Consider the following 17802-nt stretch of genomic DNA (forward strand, 5'->3'; position numbering starts at 1 on the left):
CTGTGCCGAGTTTAAAATTTCACAGACTGAAGCTTCTAAATCCAAAAATTGACTTTCAAGTTAAACCTTTTTGTTTTTCAGTAGATTTGATTGTAATTTTAGACTACTGAGGACGTCATAAATGAAGAAGGGGGTAGATAAATTGGGACGAGCAGAGGATTAGTGAGGAAGACGTAAGGGCAGCTATGCAATGAAGAGTGGAAAGGTGGTTGGTCCACCTGTGGAGGTGTGGAGATGTTCAGGAGAGAGGGCAGTCAACTTTTTGACCATATTTTTGACACGCCCTTGGAGAGTGAGAGGATGTCTGAGGAATGGAGATGTGTACTGATACTGATTTTAAAGAACAAGGGTGATGAGTGGAAGGGTTTTAACTACAGAGAGATGATGTGGAGGAAAGCCTGGCGAAGTGGAGGTATGCTGCAGAAAGAAGAGGTACAGAAATCAGTAGAAGCAAAACATGACCATGAAACGGAGAGGTGGAAAGGTGAAGTGGATAAAGGATTTTAAAGACGGAGCTGCCAACAGGCAGGAATATAAGAGGAAGACCACCAAGAAGATGAGTGGATGTAAGGTTTGGTGGGGAAGAAGAGGATACCTGGAATAGGGTGAGATAGCGATGGATGATCTACTGTGGTGACCCCAAATGGCATAAGTGGCTCTCCCTTTTCTGGCATCTTCTTGGCAAAAAAGCAAACAAAGCAATAGCTTGAGGAAATGATGGACAATTTTTTGTGTTTATATAAAAAATATGTGGTAAAAATAGGTAGATAAAGGAGGTAAACAACAAATACTTTAATAAGGTAAAAGCATGTCTCAAAGATAATATAGCCTATTAAAAAATTAAGTACATATAAACATATCAACGATTTATACCCTACAGACGGACAGCATTTGGGCAGAACGTCCTTCTGTCCAGGGTGGCCATCTGTGGAACAGTCTTCCTCAACCCATTAGAGAATGCTCGACATTCAATTTGTTTAAGGCAAAGGTTAAAAACTGGTTATGGACAAATCAAGTGTGTGATCATGTATGCGTTGTATAGTTTTAATGTTTTATTTGGGAACAGAATGGTGTGTATGTGTAAGTTTGGTGATGGAGTTTTTATTATGAATGAATGATGAATTTTTATGAATTATTATGTCTATTTTTTTATGTTTAAGGACAACAGATGGAAATGAGCCCTTGGCTATAATCTGGCATGTTTACATTCATGTAATTTTTTTTTTTTTACATTTATGTTCATTAACATGCACTGTCCTAAATAAATAAATAAAGTATAACGAAGTAAAACCATAATTGTTTTTTGTTTTAAAAAAAGCTTACTAAATGCAGTAAAAACATTAATGACATTAAAGTGGATCAGTATATGTACAGGAATGTGTAGTGGACAATGCTGTGCAATAAACAGCTTTGTGCTCTATCGGTATCCTCGTGTATCACCTGGCTGGTACCTCGTTAAATACCCCCCCTAGCTGTCAGATGACCATAGGTATCTCGCGGATGAAGGGTGTCCGGTGTTTCCCGACACGAGTCGAGTGGCTCCGAGAGGGAGCAGAGCCCGACATATTCTGAACATCTTCCAAATGTTGAGCCCGAGTCGTGAAGTGCTGCTCTTGAGGGGGGCGAGGTTGCAAGGGAGGGAGACGACGAGGGAGAAATCAGGCGACGTCCGCACAGATTTTCACCTCTGAAAGCATCCCGGCAGTCTGCTCCGTGAATGCACCGCAGCTCCAGCCGGCCACTCAAAGGTAAGTGCGCTGCAGAGCGCCGTTTTTCTTCACATACATGTACGGATGTGTGCCTTAAACGTGGCCGGTACGTGACGGGTTAAATTCTGCAGTTTTTTGCCTGATGCGCTGTCCCGGCTCTGAGGTGGCTGATAAGACTCCGAGCTGCGGGGTTTATCACCAACTGCACGCTTTACTGGGAACGAGGAGAGGTGTGAAAATATGTTACCTGTTAAACGGTCCCGGCGTGGAGCTCGGGCTTTGTGGATATTTATTGTTTTCAATATATATATATTTTACTCATCTTGTTTAAATTAAAATTCAAAAAAATTTCAGAAATGTAAATTGTGGATGGGGAAATGTTCATTTTTAACAACATGCAGGCTCATCTAAGCAGGTTTAATACAAAGACATACTTGATTGATTTCATTATTGCTGGCAATATAATCATTATATGGAAATTATATAGATATATTTATTTTAGTGTCTCATGGTACTAGTTGTGTGGTCTATTGGGTAAATGTTCTGTTAAGACTTAAAAGCTTGGTTTATAGCTTCATTTCTCAGAGGAAGCCTTGGCCTACAGGCTGTCTCTGCCTTGCTCTGCCTGCAGTCCTGCTCATAAACTGTGGCCATTGCTGCACAGCATCAACACCCAACAAATCCAACCAGTCATTGTTTTCTATCACTGCACAATTATTTCATCTTAAGCATGAATATATCTCACATCTTTTCTTTCATCACCTCTCCTACCATGTTTGTCAATGCTGCACATAGCTCCACCAGCTCCCTCCTCCTCCACCTCCCCGCTCCTCCCTCATGTCCATTGATTTTAATGAATCTGACAGGTGCAAGCAATATGGTGGAAACCTGTCTCATCCTTTAGTTCACTGCAGCAGGCTTTGTAAGAAAATTGGTTGTCAGCTGCTACAGGCTTCCTCTACTAAATGGTACAAAAATGATACTCTCTGATTTCACTTGGATGAGATCTTTGAATTTGTTTTGTTTTCTTTTTCAACAAGAGGAGATCTGCAGTGATGTTTCACCATTCTTTGTTTTGGTGAAGGGGAAACCTCCAAGCTCGTTTTTGACGTATGATGCAATCAAATGCACCATTTTCATTCACTCCCACACGTGTCTCTTGATGCAACAATACTTCTTTCTTTCTTTCTTTCTTTCTTTCTTTCTTTCTTTCTTTCTTTCTTTCTTTCTTTCTTTCTTTCTTTCTTTCTTTGATGCCTCATGATTTATAAATGCCAAGCTCTGTGAAGGCATGGTGCAGTACGTACTTCTGTGTAAACCTGCTTGAGCTCACTTGAGCTTAAGCTAGCTTGCCTACTCAGCACGAGGGGGACGTGACCCCGTGTTCCCCGTGCAACGAAAACGAGTTAAGTGAAAATGAAGGAGAAATGATGGAGGTTAAAGACAGAGTTTGCTTTGTAGTTGCCCCACATTTGCAGTCACTGAAGGCATTTCCGCCTCTTTAAAGGCCATGGACAAAGATCTGACTGTGTCTCCGTAAGCGGGGAGTTTGGCGTTTGAAGGAACAGGCACGGGCTTTGATTTCAGAGTGGGATGCATTGGCTTGGATTATATAAGATAAGGAGGAGGAGAGGATAAAAGAGACACGATAAGAGAGAGAGTGAGAGAGAGAGAGCCAGAGAAAATTCAGAGAAAGTGGCAAATTAAACAGCTGCCCTGAGACAGGAGGCATGGGATTCGGGTTGAGAAAAGTCATAGTGAGAACACAAAATGTAACGGAGAGACACTGAGAAATGACACCAAGCTGTCAAACAGAAGCACAGAAAGTTAAAGAAGGCAGCTGAAGAGGACAGGGTGAGTTGAACAAGGTCACGGTGGTAGAAGGTAATATCTGTAGATGCGAAAATTATGACAGAAGTGAGAAAACAGAAGAAAAAACAGAAGGAGGCTGAGCGGAGAGGCCAGTGAGGTGGAACGAAGACTGAATGAAGCTTGGGGAAAGGAGAGAGAAAGTCAGGCAAGGGTGGCAGATGGCATGCTAGTCTGTGCCTATGTTGGCATCCCACAGGGCAGTGTATAAATAAGATTATATTATAGCTTAATGCCCGTGTTGTCATGTGCATGCATGTTCATGCTCAGTGAAGCAGGCCTCGTCTTCTCATGTTTCGCATCAAACGCTAAAAAAAAACAACAAGATTTTTTATTTTTTTGGTTCACATATCCTGGTTGTCCGTTGCGACTCCCTGAGACTAACTGCTGAGGCAAACAGATGGACAAACGGTTCCCCTTTCGTTCTCTTCACAGCCAACCAATCCTACGTCTCGGATTGCTGGATTAATTAAATACTGACTTCTTCAAGGGTCAGTCTGGTTTCTTTTAGTTAGATGTCACAGTCAGTGCATGATGCAGCAGCTTCAAACAAAGGGTTCAAGCAGAAGAAAAACAAAGATGGGGACTGTTGTTATACAATTAGTGTAATTTGAGTTTTAGTGATGAATGGACACCACTTATTCATTTGCCATGAGACAGTGTTCTGTGTGACGCAGCTCTGTTCCATATTTTATTTCAGATACAATAAAATCAGTGGGCTTTTAGGCTTTCTGCCCAGAGTGCTGTGTGAGAATGTGGCAGACACACTGCAGAGGGTTGCATGAGGCCTTCTGGGTAACAGCAGTTCTGGTTGTCAGATTAATACACTGTGAAATGCTAATTACTGTAATTAAATAATAAGGAACAACAAGAGCCTTTTTAGTATTTGGCTTTGAAGAAATATATTCTCCAAAGCCAGTTAGATGGCCGGCATACCGGAAATACACGATCAGCCTAATAGACTGTGAAGATGGCTGCGTGCTTCATCACTTCCAGCAGGAACGGGATGTCTTGTGATGTCTGCAGTGTTACAAAGCGACACTTTAATCCTTACTGCATGTTTATTATCTGCTGCTAAGTGTGACTGTGAGCACTGCAGGTGTTCCCTCCCAGGCCCCTCCTGGGCTTTGTAAATGAAACTGCAGCAAAAATCTCTTTTGCACAAACTGTCTTGATGTGCTGCCTCTGTGTAGCAGAAGGCACTTCACATCACAATAATCCCTTCAGTGTTTCAGCTGAATTCTTCCACAACAGAGACCTTTTTTTTTTAAATTCCTATGGGAAAACCAGTCGAACTGTTACCCAGATCACCTTTATACTGTGGTCACATTCAGACATTCGGGCATGTTATTAATGAGCAGCTCTTGAAACTGACCCAAAGACATCTGGGCCTCATAAATATTTACATATTCCTAACAAGAAAGAGCCTCTCTTCAGGTTAGACCTTTAAGAAAAGCTTTAAAACATAAACCTAAAACCCCGATTTAAAGCTTATGTACAGTACTGAGCAGAAATCTCGAACAACCCCTCAGTGCTCTATGGTTTGCTTCAAAAATACAAAAAAGGGCAATAATTTATTGAAACATAAATTGTAATTTAGTACTTCAGTAGAATTGTAAAAGGCTTGAAAGTGAAATTCAGTGTATAATACAGCCTGAACTCTCTTAGACAAGCTTTCTTATAATTTCTTTAAGTAGTCTTGTGGAAGGGTTCTCCAGATTATTGAAGGACATTAAAAGCTTTTCTTTGGATGTTGGCTGCCTTCTGTGCTGTTTTCTGTCACAGCGACCTCACATTGCTTCAGTGAGATTGAGATCCAGGCTCTGGGGAGGCCAATCAATGACTGATATCTACCCAGGTATACTTTTAGTGCATTGGCAGTGAGTTAGGGATCATTGTCATGCTGCAATAAGCTGTTTTATGGATTAAAATTAAAGAAATGGGAACAAATTATTTATTATAGCTATCATTTATTATTATCTTTATTACATTGTAATGTTGAGACACAACACTGGCTAATCCCTTGAGTTAGGCCTTTTTTATCCTTGGGTTGAGTCATAGGATACGTGTTAAGTAGCCTAACTAAAACCATTGAAAAAACTTGAGATCTGAAAAAAAGGGTGGCTCAAGACTTTTTTATACAGAACTGTGTGCTATTATATCCTATTTTGTCAACAAAAGTTGCATTTCAAGCACCAATTTTGTGTAAAACCTGTAATTAGAACCAAGAAAATGAAGGGACTCCAAAAGCCCCTGCATTCAGTCTCTTCTTCGCAGACAGTTTTTTGGACGGTTAGATCTTTTCTAATTTAAGTCTTTACCTGTACAGAATAAGATAAAAGAGAGGAAAGGCACTTTCAGCCTTAGAGGTATTGCGTAGAGGTTCAAAAGACGTTCTTTTACATAAATAATTAAACAAGGTCATACATATATTATGAGGTCAAAGATGTACACATTTCAATTTATCATGATCTTTTTAAAGTATATAACTAGTGTGCTACTAAACGCTGCACTGTCAAGCTGTGGTCACTGCAGGTGTTTCCTCCTGGTCCTCCTGGGCTTTCAAACACCATAGGATGGTTATTTTTGCTGCAGCCCCCTGTTGCGTTGCTTCTGATGTGTCGGCATGAAAGCCAGCCATTCAAACCATCAATATCAACTGAGCAGTGCTGTAAACCTCCACAGGGTCTCGTAAAAATCATCATTGTCTTGTTGATTTTCTGTTTTTAGATGTTTCCTGTTTGAGGCACTGAACTTAATGGGTTTTCATGATATCCAAGTAATTTTCCTACTTAAATATAAACTATGTTCAAGTATGAAGGAAAATAAGTACCTTTGGCTTTTATTGTGATTTAATCTGAAGATAATTAATCTTCCCTTTTCTTTCCAGACGCTAAAGAATCGACTATCATGGGGACATTCAGAGTGATCGTGCTTAGCCTTCTGGTCACCACGGGTAAGGCCATTGTCAGCATGGTTTGTTTTTGACAAGACATGCAATTAGATGTTATATTAGTACATTTTATGCTATAAGAGGAATTAGAAATTTTTATTTAAGTTTAACTGATGAAAAGGTTGTAAAATATTACTCATATCAGTTTAACTCTAATGCTCTTTTGTCTTTGTTTGCAGCTCTTTCTGCCCCCTTAAAAGGTAAAACGTGTGTCTGAGAGATACTTTTTGATTTGTCTCATATATATTGTGAGCTTTTACTCTAATGTTTGTTTGTTTCTTTGCTTTATCCACCATAAAAACCAGCTGATGAGGAATCTTACACGTTATTCCACGGAGAGGATTTCCACATCCTACTACCCTCCCAAAATGTGGAGGTCACGTTTCATAACAAGTCTGCTCCTCGGTCAAAGGATGTGCACCTGATGAGGGAAGGCAAAGTGGTACACAGTCGGCCTAAACTCGACCGCAGCAACACCCATCTCCTTATAGAGGCTGTGGGTGAGGGAGATGAGGGCGTGTACACCGTGAAGAATCTGGAGAAGCCAGACGATGTCAAACGCATGTCGCTTACAGTCCGAGGTACAGAGTAACAAGACACACATTAAACATGGTGACAGAATTCCTAAAAACCCACAAAATCACACCTAAATTAAATACTGTTTTTACTGTATTTTTACAAATACAGTAATAATCACATAATTGATTGTCATAATTGATATAATAACATAATTGATACTTGATTAGGAATTAAGACGGCGAGTAACACCAAGCTGCTACTAATCACATGCACTTGATTAACTGATCATCAGTAAGTGTGAACGCTTCTACGAAGGCAGAAGTTTGCAGGTCTGCAGCATCCAGGTGATTAACACCCTACCATGGAGGAACGACATCAGACAAGCATTCTGAGGTTTATTAGTGAGAAAGATTATTCACAAGTGGAAAAAAGTCAAGACAGTTGCCAATTTTCTCAAGAGAGCAAGCTTAAACAAGTTCACTCCGAGGTCGGAGACACTCCAAAAAACCCAAGAGCTACATCTCAGATTGTACAGGCCTCGGTTAGTTAGCATGTTAAATGTTAAACTTCATGAAGTACAATTAAAAAAGACTGAACAATTATGGCTTGTTTGGAAGGGTTGCCAGGGGAAAGCCTTTTATCTCTACAAAGAACACGGCAGCATGGCTTTGGTTTGCAGTGGCATCTAATCAAAGCACACCTCGTGCCAACTTTCAAGCACGGTGGTGGAGGGATGATGATATGGGTTTATGTTGCTGGTAGAGGACCTGGGCACCTTGCAGTCATTGAGCTGACCATGAACTCCTCTGTATACCAAAGTTCCCTAAAGTCAATCTGTTTGATAGCTAAAGCTTAGGTGAAGCTTTGTTCAAGCAACAGGTCGATGATCCCAAGCACAGCTGCAAATCTGCAACAGAATGGCTGAAAAAGAAAAGAATCAAGCTGTTGCAATGGCCCGGTCAATGTCCTGACCTCAATGTTATTAAAGTACTGCGGTGCATAAATGAATGCCAACAAACCTCAATGCTCTGAAGCAACACTGTAAAGAATAGTGGGCCAAATTCCTCCACGATGATGTGAGAGACCGATAAAGTCACGCAGAAAACAATTACTGCATGTTTTTACTAGTGCTCTAAAACAGCATCTGAACATCGTCAAAGACGATTAGTCACATACAATTTGTTAATATTTCCAAAACACAGACAGACACGCCTCCTTATCCCCACTAAATACCTTTAATACAGATTTTTGATACTAGGTATATCTCGCTGTTGCTACTACTTGTGCTTTCAATAATAATTTCAGCAGCTTAATAAACCTACTGTTAGCACATCCTGTTTGTCCTGTGAGAATTACAAGTTGCAGCAATGTTGACTGTAGAGATTAGACTTGCACACAAATGTGAAGAAGGCATTTTGGGCTGGGAGCAGGAGTGGTGGGCTCAAACCCAATATTGATAAAAGCGACCGTAGCGCAGAGCTGTGTACCATATGTTGAGAGTAAATGTGAAATCAAGTGATGAAGAGGTATGTGTGTGTTTGTGTGTAGAGAGTGAAGCTGCCCTGCAGTAATTATGCAGCTCTTTTACCACCAACCCACTCCGCTCTCCTTCCCCGCCTGCTGGTGTCCTGTCGTTATCTCGTCTTTACTGTCTTTCACTTTATTTGGTTTGTATTACTTCCCCTTCATTCCTGTAACTCTGATATTTTTGGATCCTTTGTCCTCTTTTTGCAGCATCTGTCACATCATCCTTCCTGTTCTTTTTTACTCCCTTCTCAAATAAACTGTCACTCTGTCGCTGCTCATCTCTGTGAAAATTTCAGACAGTTTTCTGTCCACTTAATCAAGTGTTTTTTTCTCCGCTTTTATCTTCTAGATTGCACCGTTGAGCAGATGGTCAAATATGGAGACAAATTCAGTATTCATTTGTCGAGGGTGAATCCTCCCATCACCCTTGAATACAGACCCAGAGCTACAGAGGCCAGGGAGACATTTAGGTAGGTGATATTTTAACCCAAGAGAATATGTAATGACATTTTGCAACATTGATGTACATTCAGTGAGACAGAGGTAACAGGAAAGGTTGAGAAAAAGCTCCTCCTCTTTGACTTTCCCTCCTGCAGACCAGGTTTGGTGGTGCTGACTGCTGCAGGGACATCACCGGAGCGCTATCAGGGTCGCGTCAGCACCGGTGGTCCTTATGTCACCCTCAGTGGTGTTACAGATGCAGATGAGGGTAGCTACACTGTCAGGGATAACAAAGGTGGTATTGAACGGAAAGTCTGTCTCAATGTCAAAGGTGAGAGCACATATGAAGACACCTCATGCCTATGTTCTTCTCCTACACTTGGCTTGCTTTAAATGAGCTTCTAACCCCCCCTTCCCCTGCTGCCATAATGGCTTTTTAAAGACGGAAACATTAATGGGCTCCTGCGGGCTGATGCATTTCAGATGATCCATGGAGCTGTAAACAGACTTGTGATTTATTTATCAAATGTCCCTCCTTCTTTTCTGCCTCTTTGTGTCTCAGAGCACAAAGAGTTTGTGAAACTGCAACGCGGTAACAAACTGAAGATCAACCTGATACTCAACAGCTCCTTGGTGTACCTCTACTACAGCCCCAAGAGTGACTCCACACTGCGCCTGCTGCTGGACAAAGGAGAATTTACACCTGTAATTAGAGCCTTTTTCCCCCACTATAGTCCAGCTATGACGCTTTCATTTTTGTACGTCATTTCTGTTCCTTGTTTTCTGCCATATACTGTTACAAATGTGGATGCTGATTTTAAGTGTCTAAGTCTAAGTGGCTGCCCTTTGAGTATCAGATAAATAAGGATTATTTTGAAGTAAGATTCATACCAAAAAATATGGAGCAGAGCATGAAATGAGCATAAACATCCACTTTAATTTAATAATGTTAACAGGTTGGCTTTAACTTTAATAATTAAAACTGAGCTAATACATAGGTATTAATACAACATGATTAATGGGATTTATATTCACTCTATATGTAAAGGCAGACTGCGCGAGTCGGTCCTTGATTTTATACACCTGAATTCAAAGATTAAAAGCTGCGGCTGATTATTTTTTATCCACAGGTATTGTATCTACACACTAGCTGCCATTTACAAATACCCTATATTGTGGTGTATAATATAAAAATATATACATATTATTTTGCACAAAAGCATAAAAAAGCATTCATTTTTCAAACATATTGTAAAAGCAAATTTTATAACTGCTATTGTAATTATGTGTGCCTTGTTGTTTATGACATTTGCCCATATTCTTCTTCTCATTATTTGCAACCTGCTGAGTAATTGCAGCTTTTCTAAGTGCCTGTGCTGAAGTTCAGGCTGTTTTATAGCTGATAAATGCTTCTAACAGACTGTGTGTGCTGTTTATGTTACTTAAGAGCTAAATCCTTGTATCAGTCAGTATGAATAGGTTTGTATTCCATTTCTCATCAGTCATTCATGTTTAATGTTTATTGCTCTAATCAGGATTTCTGTATTTGATGCCAAGTATGAAAATGTTTGTTTTTTCACGGTAGGCCCAAACAGAGCTGGGTTTCGAGAACCGTCTGTCTCTGGAGGGCTCACTGGTCATTCTGGATGACGTCAATGATAAAGATGAAGGCCTGTTCACGATTAAGGACCTACAGAATTTCACTGTGTCTACTGTCTTCTTGGAAATGAAACGTAAGCAAGGAGTGGGGAAAACACTAATAGACTGGGTTGTATTGCTGTTTATGCTGGTAAAAGGTCATTCCATCTAAAATGCACTGGATCTGAAAAATCCCCCTAGCTGAACCCTACAAAGGGAGCTGATTTGTTTAAAGTCATGCAAAATGTTAGCTTTGAAATTCAATTTCAAAATGTGTAAATTCAAATTTGGTGTTTTTTGATTCGCCTTATTTTCCTGAATTTTTAAGCCCTCAATGATAACATTTCTAACATGACTTTAAATTAGAAGACTGTGAAGACTGTCTTTGGATGACTGTTATGTTAGTTAGTAATTCTAGGTCGACCATAGGTGTGAAAGGGAGCATAAATGGTTAACCGTGGATGTGATCTTAATTTTACAAGTGTTTAATAAAAGTAAAAATGCTTAAAAATATGTAGAAATTAGACATTTCATATGCCTTACCCTGTTTTGACCAGCCACCTCTTCCACGTGATGATATGACCCTTTAAAGTTTACCCAAAATATAATCTTTTAAAACTTTTCTCCAGTGAATTATCGGAGAACAATAAGTCTACTCTACACCATAGGCAATACATTTTTGCTCATTTTTGCTTAGATTGTGAATTTAAGCCATTTAAGCTTTTTAAAATTAAATGTGCAATTCAGCCCTTAAAATGTCATGTGGCCGTCTCCTGTACCTGTGAAGTAATGAGGGCTGAAAACTTCTGGAATTTGTTTTCTGTATGCAATAGAATTTCAACACATCAATGAGAAGTCGGTTGAAATATTAATATCTCTTTTCTGCCGTGTGTCCTTGTAGCCTATAAGCTGGAGACACTGTATGTGGCCATCATAGCCCTGCTGGGCCTGCTGGCTTTCCTTCTGCTGGTCTGCCTGCTGTCCTGTCTGATCAAAGTGAAGAAAAGGGCCAAGAGGGCTGCCGCCCTGGAGAAGATTGCCCAGAACGCTGGAAAAGAGGAGGAAGGAGAGGCCTTCAGACAGGTTGGAGAAAAAAATACACTACTGACGATGTGATGAAGAGCATAAGGATAGAGTGTGCTCGGATATAATGACAAGTTCTGCTCTGTGTACGTCTTCAAAGGTGGTCAAGAACATCACCAAAATGAGCGAGGAATCCAAGCATTCCCAGGCTGACAACACGGAGAAGTCACAGAGCACTGAGGTGGATATTAAAGTAAGGAAATGTGTTATTTCCCACTTAAAACTGAGTCACTGAGGTTTCTAATGATGTCTCAACTCTTATGCTGTTCTAAGCATTTACAGAGAGTCGCAGCTTATTCAGAACGCTACTGCTAGAGTCCCCACTAAGATCGAGAAAGCGGATCACGTCAGTCCAGGTCTCCGATTTTTGCAGTGGCTTCCTATCTGACGAAGAATGGATTTTACTCTATCACTATGATTTTCAAAGGCTTGAATGATTCAGGGCCAAAATACTTTTCTGATGTGCTGCTGTGTCATGAGTCGTTCTGACTCCTCAGGTCTTTTGGGATAGGTCAAGCAAACAAACAGCCAAACATGTCAAAGCATCTTTGAGCTTTGCTGTTTTTATGCGCCACATCTCTCGAACTATCTCCCAGAAAACCTGAGGTCTGCCCAAACTCTGTTCTTTTAAATCAAGGCTGAAAACATTTCTTTGCCACTGCATTTTACACCTTACCTTAAGTTACATTTGTTAAAACCTCGCATTGCACTGTAGCTTCGCTGTGACATGTACTCTCCTATTTTATTCGATTTTAGCTTATTATTATCTTCCAGTTTACTTTGTGGTTTTAAATCTTTTGTATATGTGCCTTTTTATGTCCCCTTTTTATATCGAATGCAACTTTGAATCAATTTGTTGTTAATAGACACAAACAAACTTGCTTGACCTTGTCTTCCTACCCTCAGGGTCTCGAGGTTTCCTCTAAAGAAGTTGGAGTTGGTAATCTAGAGACCAGTGACTCCGGCGTTGGCTTTAACACTGCTCTCCCCCTGGACACTGACACTGAGGCCCCTGATCAAATCCCTGACTCTGAGGCTGTAAGCATTTCTATTGCTCCTGAAACCAAACCAAGTCCTCCGCCTGCTGCCGAATCCAAGCCAAGTGCTCCACCAGCTGTGGAAATTAAGCCCAGTCCTGTACCTGAAACTAAAGTGACCCCAGCCCCGGAGACCAAGAAAACTCCTGATAAACCTGTGGAGGAAAAGTTGGATGTGCCCAAAGGAGCAGCTGTTAAACCTAGTCCAGCCCCTAGCCCAGAACCCAAGGCCGATAAAAAACCTGCGCCCAGCCCAAGCCCAGAGCCTAAACCAGCTGTTCCCAAAGCCACCACTCCAACACCTGATAGTAAGAGTGCCCTTACTCCCACCCCTGAGCACCCCAAGCCAACCACACCAGAACCAATTACCAACGGCACGCCCGAACCTGGACCGGATTCCAAACTGAGCCCGGATCACGCCGATATTATCAAAGGCTCAGCTCCAAAAGCAGTCGCTCCTAAAACCCCTGAAGTGGAGCTGAAAGCTAGTGGTGCCATATTGGAGGCGGGCAAAGATGGCACGGTAGCTGAGGATTCAACTACTACCACCTGAGAAGTGCAAAAACACAAAGGAAGCCCCACAGATCTTGTCCACCGCTCACCACTACTGTAGACAATCGAACACCCCTTACCAAATGATGAGGAAACCACTGCAGCTGGGGCGAGGACCTCGATTTAACATGTCTAATGCCTGAACACAGTATTACCTTGATAATCTCACTTATCTGTAACTAACACTTAAACCTTTGAGACTTTCTGGCTCAGAAACACTTCACATAACATGGCTTTTGATTGTTAAACATTTTAGTTGTACACGCCTCGCAGCCTTGTTTTTCTGTTCATTTTTAAAGTTAAACTGCCAAACTGCAAGTTCAATCCTTTGCAGAGTTTACAACTAAAATGTTTACTCCACATGAGGTCTTTTTCTAAAGTATCCTGAAAGGTTTACGACATTTCATTGAAACAGCTCACTACAACAGCTTATTTGACCCTAACTAACCATCATTTCCCATTTCGACGCTTGTTCCTCTAGCAGCACATGAACAGCACATGGATGAAGCCGATAAAATCTTTCAGCTGGTGTCATCTTAAGCCTCCTAAAATATGTGATGGCACCGATATCATCTAAATGAACTAAAAACCCCATCAGATCACACTGCTGGTGAAGTTTTATACATAGCTCAATTTTGGATTTCATTCACTTGAGCCAGTCCTCTAGAAACATCCGCAGTGCATTATCACATTAACCACACACGCACACACACTTATACTAAAAATACTAACCACATTATTTCTAGTCTTTGAGATTGAGATTCACACTCCCAGTGGAAATTTCAGACGATTAAATTGTGTTTTGCGGGCTGATCCCCCAAGTCCGGATCATCCACTTTATTGTCTTTGATCTGGATTTCCCCATAGCTCCATAAAAATCCCAGCACTCTTACAATTTAATGGGAAACTCACAACAGCTAAAACTTCCAGCAGCTTAAAGGGACCCCCCCGTGCCTGCAGTATGAAATATAAAATCAAAGTGTGTGGTAAGTTCACATAGTTAGAGCATGATTCTTTTGCTCTTTTTCTGCCGTTATCACCACCTTCTTTTTTCTTTGCCCCTGTTCATTCTTCTTTTTTTGTTACTACGACCACCAAGGAGGCTATATGACTGATTTGGTTGATTGATTAATTTACAAAAGGTATTAGTGGATTCATGTGACAGTTTTAAAAGAGCTGGGCTTGGTCCGTCTTAGAAGTGATAAGTTATTGAATGTCATCCAAATCTGGATCCAGGGACTTTTGAAAAAACAAATTCCTCAGCATTTTTTGTATTTCACCCCATATCGTCACAAATGAAAACTGCGAGACTAATTCGGAGATAATCATGCATTATGTAGAGGGGATTTTAGCCTCAGTGGAGGTCTTTCACTTCTCCTTCCTTTCTTTATCCTCACGCCCCTTTCTTCTTCTCCCTCATTCTGCTTTCATTTGCTTGCTTTCGTTTTTGCTCGCTTACATAAATGCTGTAAAACTTGGCAGAAACTAAATATTTATGCCTCACTGGCTTCAAAAACCAGCAGTATGGAGCCTTCACCAAATCCATGACACTGTCTGTGTTGAGCTGACCTGGTATTCAGGATGTCCAGTCAATGCAATTTCAGCTGAAACTCTTTTGGTACTTATGGTAAAGAGGAGGTGTGCAGGTTCGTTTTAATGCGCACGTCCCTACTTCATGTTTTAACTGACCAGTGGCAAACCAGTGACTGTCAGTGTTTGATGTACACACTGACAGTGTGTACATCAAAAAAAGCATGTTGGATCAAATGGTCAGAGGAATGTAGGGAAACTAAAAGTAGATCTGTATACAGTCAGCTGGCCTTTCTTTATAGCTTTCCTTACTAAAAGAGTTTTCTTATGAGTAAATGAATAAGAGGTGTTTTGTCAGCATCTGAAAAAGCCATAAAATGAGCTCGATTTAGATGTCAGATTTGATACCAAGAGCAACAGAATAAATAAACTAAAATTACAAAAAATACAAAATACAAAAATACAAAAATAAACTCAAGGTGCCTCAGCATTAGATGGGTTAACAGCGTCAATAAGTCAGATGTATTACACATGGACAAAGGTCTTTTAATGTAATATGTGTACAAAGACGTATACGCCTGCTCTCCAGCCTGCATCTGTGTGGGAACCACAACGCTATTTGGCAGTACTAACAAAGCTCTTCATATAAATACACACAGATACAGACACACACATGTAAAACACAAACATGGACTCCAGCCTTGTAAATACTGCATGTGTATGCAAGTGTAACCCCTCCCCACCATGAGGCTGAATGTTTTTAATGTGTCATACTTAATATTAAAAAAGAAAATCATTTAAATTTCTCTACAAACTTCAATCTAATATATAAATATATATATATAATTATATAAATATACACACACACTATATATACTAATATTCACTAATGTATTGAACTAAATCAACTTCCAAATATTGTAAATTCCCATCGAGACTGTATTAGCCTATTTTAGACCAGTTATTATCCGCTGCTGTCAGCACACCGTATCTCTCACACTATTTACATATTAATAATGTTTAACCAGTGTCATTTACAGCATTGACTGCAGCATGCCCACGGCACGTTCCGCTTCTATCGTCCAGACGTTGTGTCAGTGTGCGCGAATACAGGAGTGGTGTTTTTAATGTCGCCATCGTTGTGTGCGTTTTAAAGTCCGTATGCCTATGATGCACGTATCTATAAGTGTGCGTGTGATATATGAGCGAGTGTGTGCTGAATCTATGCACAGGGAGTTTGTACAGAAATGAAACTCTTATGTGTGCTTCTCCATTTGTTGTGAGCAAAGTATCCATGTGCCTGCTTCAGTCGTCTTGCAGTGTGAAGAGAAAAAAACAAAAAGTGCAGTGTTTTAAATCATGAGTGTGAATGTGATGGAAGCCACAAGAATATTGTAAAAACGTATTGTAACTCTGAGATATTCAAGTGACTCTTTGTCTTTGTTTTAGTGCCTAAAATGTATATTGGATAGTTGGCCTGTGCTCTGTCGTTAGCCGCATTCTAATGGCACCTTTTTAGTGAGGAGGATGTTCACTGATCCAGAATATGCAGTTTGCACACCTGAATGAACAAAGCAAAAATTGCCGGCTAACCTACGATGTGTTAATGTGAAAGAAATGTGTGTGATCAAAGTGATTAGAGCCTGACCGACATATCACCAGAAAGATTTTTCTTCAGTATTACTCAAAATCTGTGACTGAGTCATAAAATCAGCAGGAAAGTGTTTACAGAGGTCAACCCAGAAAGCTGTTGCTTAAATACAAGACAGGAAACAGAAAAAAAAATCAAATTAACCAGTCAAAACTTCATAGATAGGTCAGCTGACATATAATAGGTATTGGTTAATTGGCTAAGTTACGCCCAAGTAAATGATCTAGTCTGGTATTTACTTGGGCGTAACTTAGCCAATTAACCAATACCTATTATATGTCAGCTGACCTATCTATGAAGTTTTGACTGGTTAATTTGATTTTTTTTTTCTGTTTCCTGTCTTGTATTTAAGCAATTTTTTACAATGATTTACTATGACCCTGATGAAGGCCACAAGCCGAAACGCGTTGGTCAATTATTAAAGTTGTTCATCTTCCCTCAAGTGTTACTGAAGTTCCTGCTTTATGATTGATGTGTCTGAAAGAAAAAAGCATTTTTAAATTACCAAGTATTGCTTCCGGTCTTTAAACTCTTTTGTTGGTTGGGCTCTAAAAGAGATGAAAAGAGTCTGATTTAATTGTAGGCAGCATACAAGCAAAGCATGTTTCCATTAACAGTGTCTATGGGTTAGTTTGGAGTTTGTGAGTGAGTTCATGATAGCAGCAGATGAATGACAAAGCTTTGTGTGGGTTTGGGTTATGTTGTTGTGAGTGGTTAATGAGAGGTGGCTAAAACTACATTTCCACACAACGCCACTACTGTGTGCTGTCAGTGATTGCAATAGAAAGCCACTTAGAGTGAGTATGAGTGTGAGAGAGGCAGACGGTGAGTGGAAGGAAGAGTTATTACAGCTAATTGGTGCCAGAGGGATTGTGGTTTCATACCCACCTCTGATTAGAGAAAACCCCCACCACTTTTAAGACCACTGGTACTCCTTGCACTATGTGAGTTGTCTCTGCTCTGATCCTCTCTAATTCCTGCTCCTGGCCTGGTTGTGGTGTGATGTCTCACATGGTCTCTCTCTCTCTCTCTGTACTCCCTTTTTGCACAACACTTCACACAGATGTTTTGTAAAGACAATATCTTTATTTCATGTCTAAAGGAATACTAAGAATAAACAAAAGATTATGACATCTGCTGCCTTGCTGTCTTAGTTTTTCTTTCTCTGCAATTAACAACCTTTCAGAAGGACAGTGCCGTCTCAGGGCTATCCCACCAAGCGGAGATCTCACACAATGCCAGCCGTGATTTGTTGTGGGGAACACATGTCACTTTCTGACCACATTAATCCCC

The 17802-nt window shown here is 40.4% G+C and overlaps 1 protein-coding gene across 1 annotated transcript; it reads left to right on the forward strand.

Annotated features, from left to right (window-relative positions):
* The first annotated feature begins 1466 nt into the window (after nucleotides 1-1466).
* On the forward strand, nucleotides 1467-16664 carry si:dkeyp-77h1.4 (uncharacterized). Its single transcript, XM_004550859.4, has 11 exons — nucleotides 1467-1748; nucleotides 6469-6534; nucleotides 6711-6731; nucleotides 6837-7112; nucleotides 8927-9047; nucleotides 9174-9349; nucleotides 9581-9723; nucleotides 10604-10751; nucleotides 11558-11739; nucleotides 11840-11932; nucleotides 12646-16664. The coding sequence occupies exons 1-11, from the start codon at nucleotides 1718-1720 to the stop codon at nucleotides 13327-13329; spliced, it is 1941 nt and encodes a 646-aa protein (XP_004550916.1). The 5' UTR covers nucleotides 1467-1717; the 3' UTR covers nucleotides 13330-16664.
* Nucleotides 16665-17802: the final 1138 nt, after the last annotated feature.

Source organism: Maylandia zebra, linkage group LG11 (genome assembly GCF_041146795.1).
Source record: "Maylandia zebra isolate NMK-2024a linkage group LG11, Mzebra_GT3a, whole genome shotgun sequence".
NCBI lineage: Eukaryota > Metazoa > Chordata > Actinopteri > Cichliformes > Cichlidae > Maylandia > Maylandia zebra.

What these genes read in the sequence shown, in the direction of transcription:
- si:dkeyp-77h1.4 (XM_004550859.4), top strand. Translation starts at nt 1,718, where the DNA reads ATGCACCGCAGCTCCAGCCGGCCACTCAAAG. An exon ending in CATGTCGCTTACAGTCCGAG is followed by an intron (nt 7,113 to 8,926) that starts GTACAGAGTAAC and finishes TTTATCTTCTAG; the next exon opens with ATTGCACCGTTGAGCAGATG. An exon ending in AGTCTGTCTCAATGTCAAAG is followed by an intron (nt 9,350 to 9,580) that starts GTGAGAGCACAT and finishes TTTGTGTCTCAG; the next exon opens with AGCACAAAGAGTTTGTGAAA.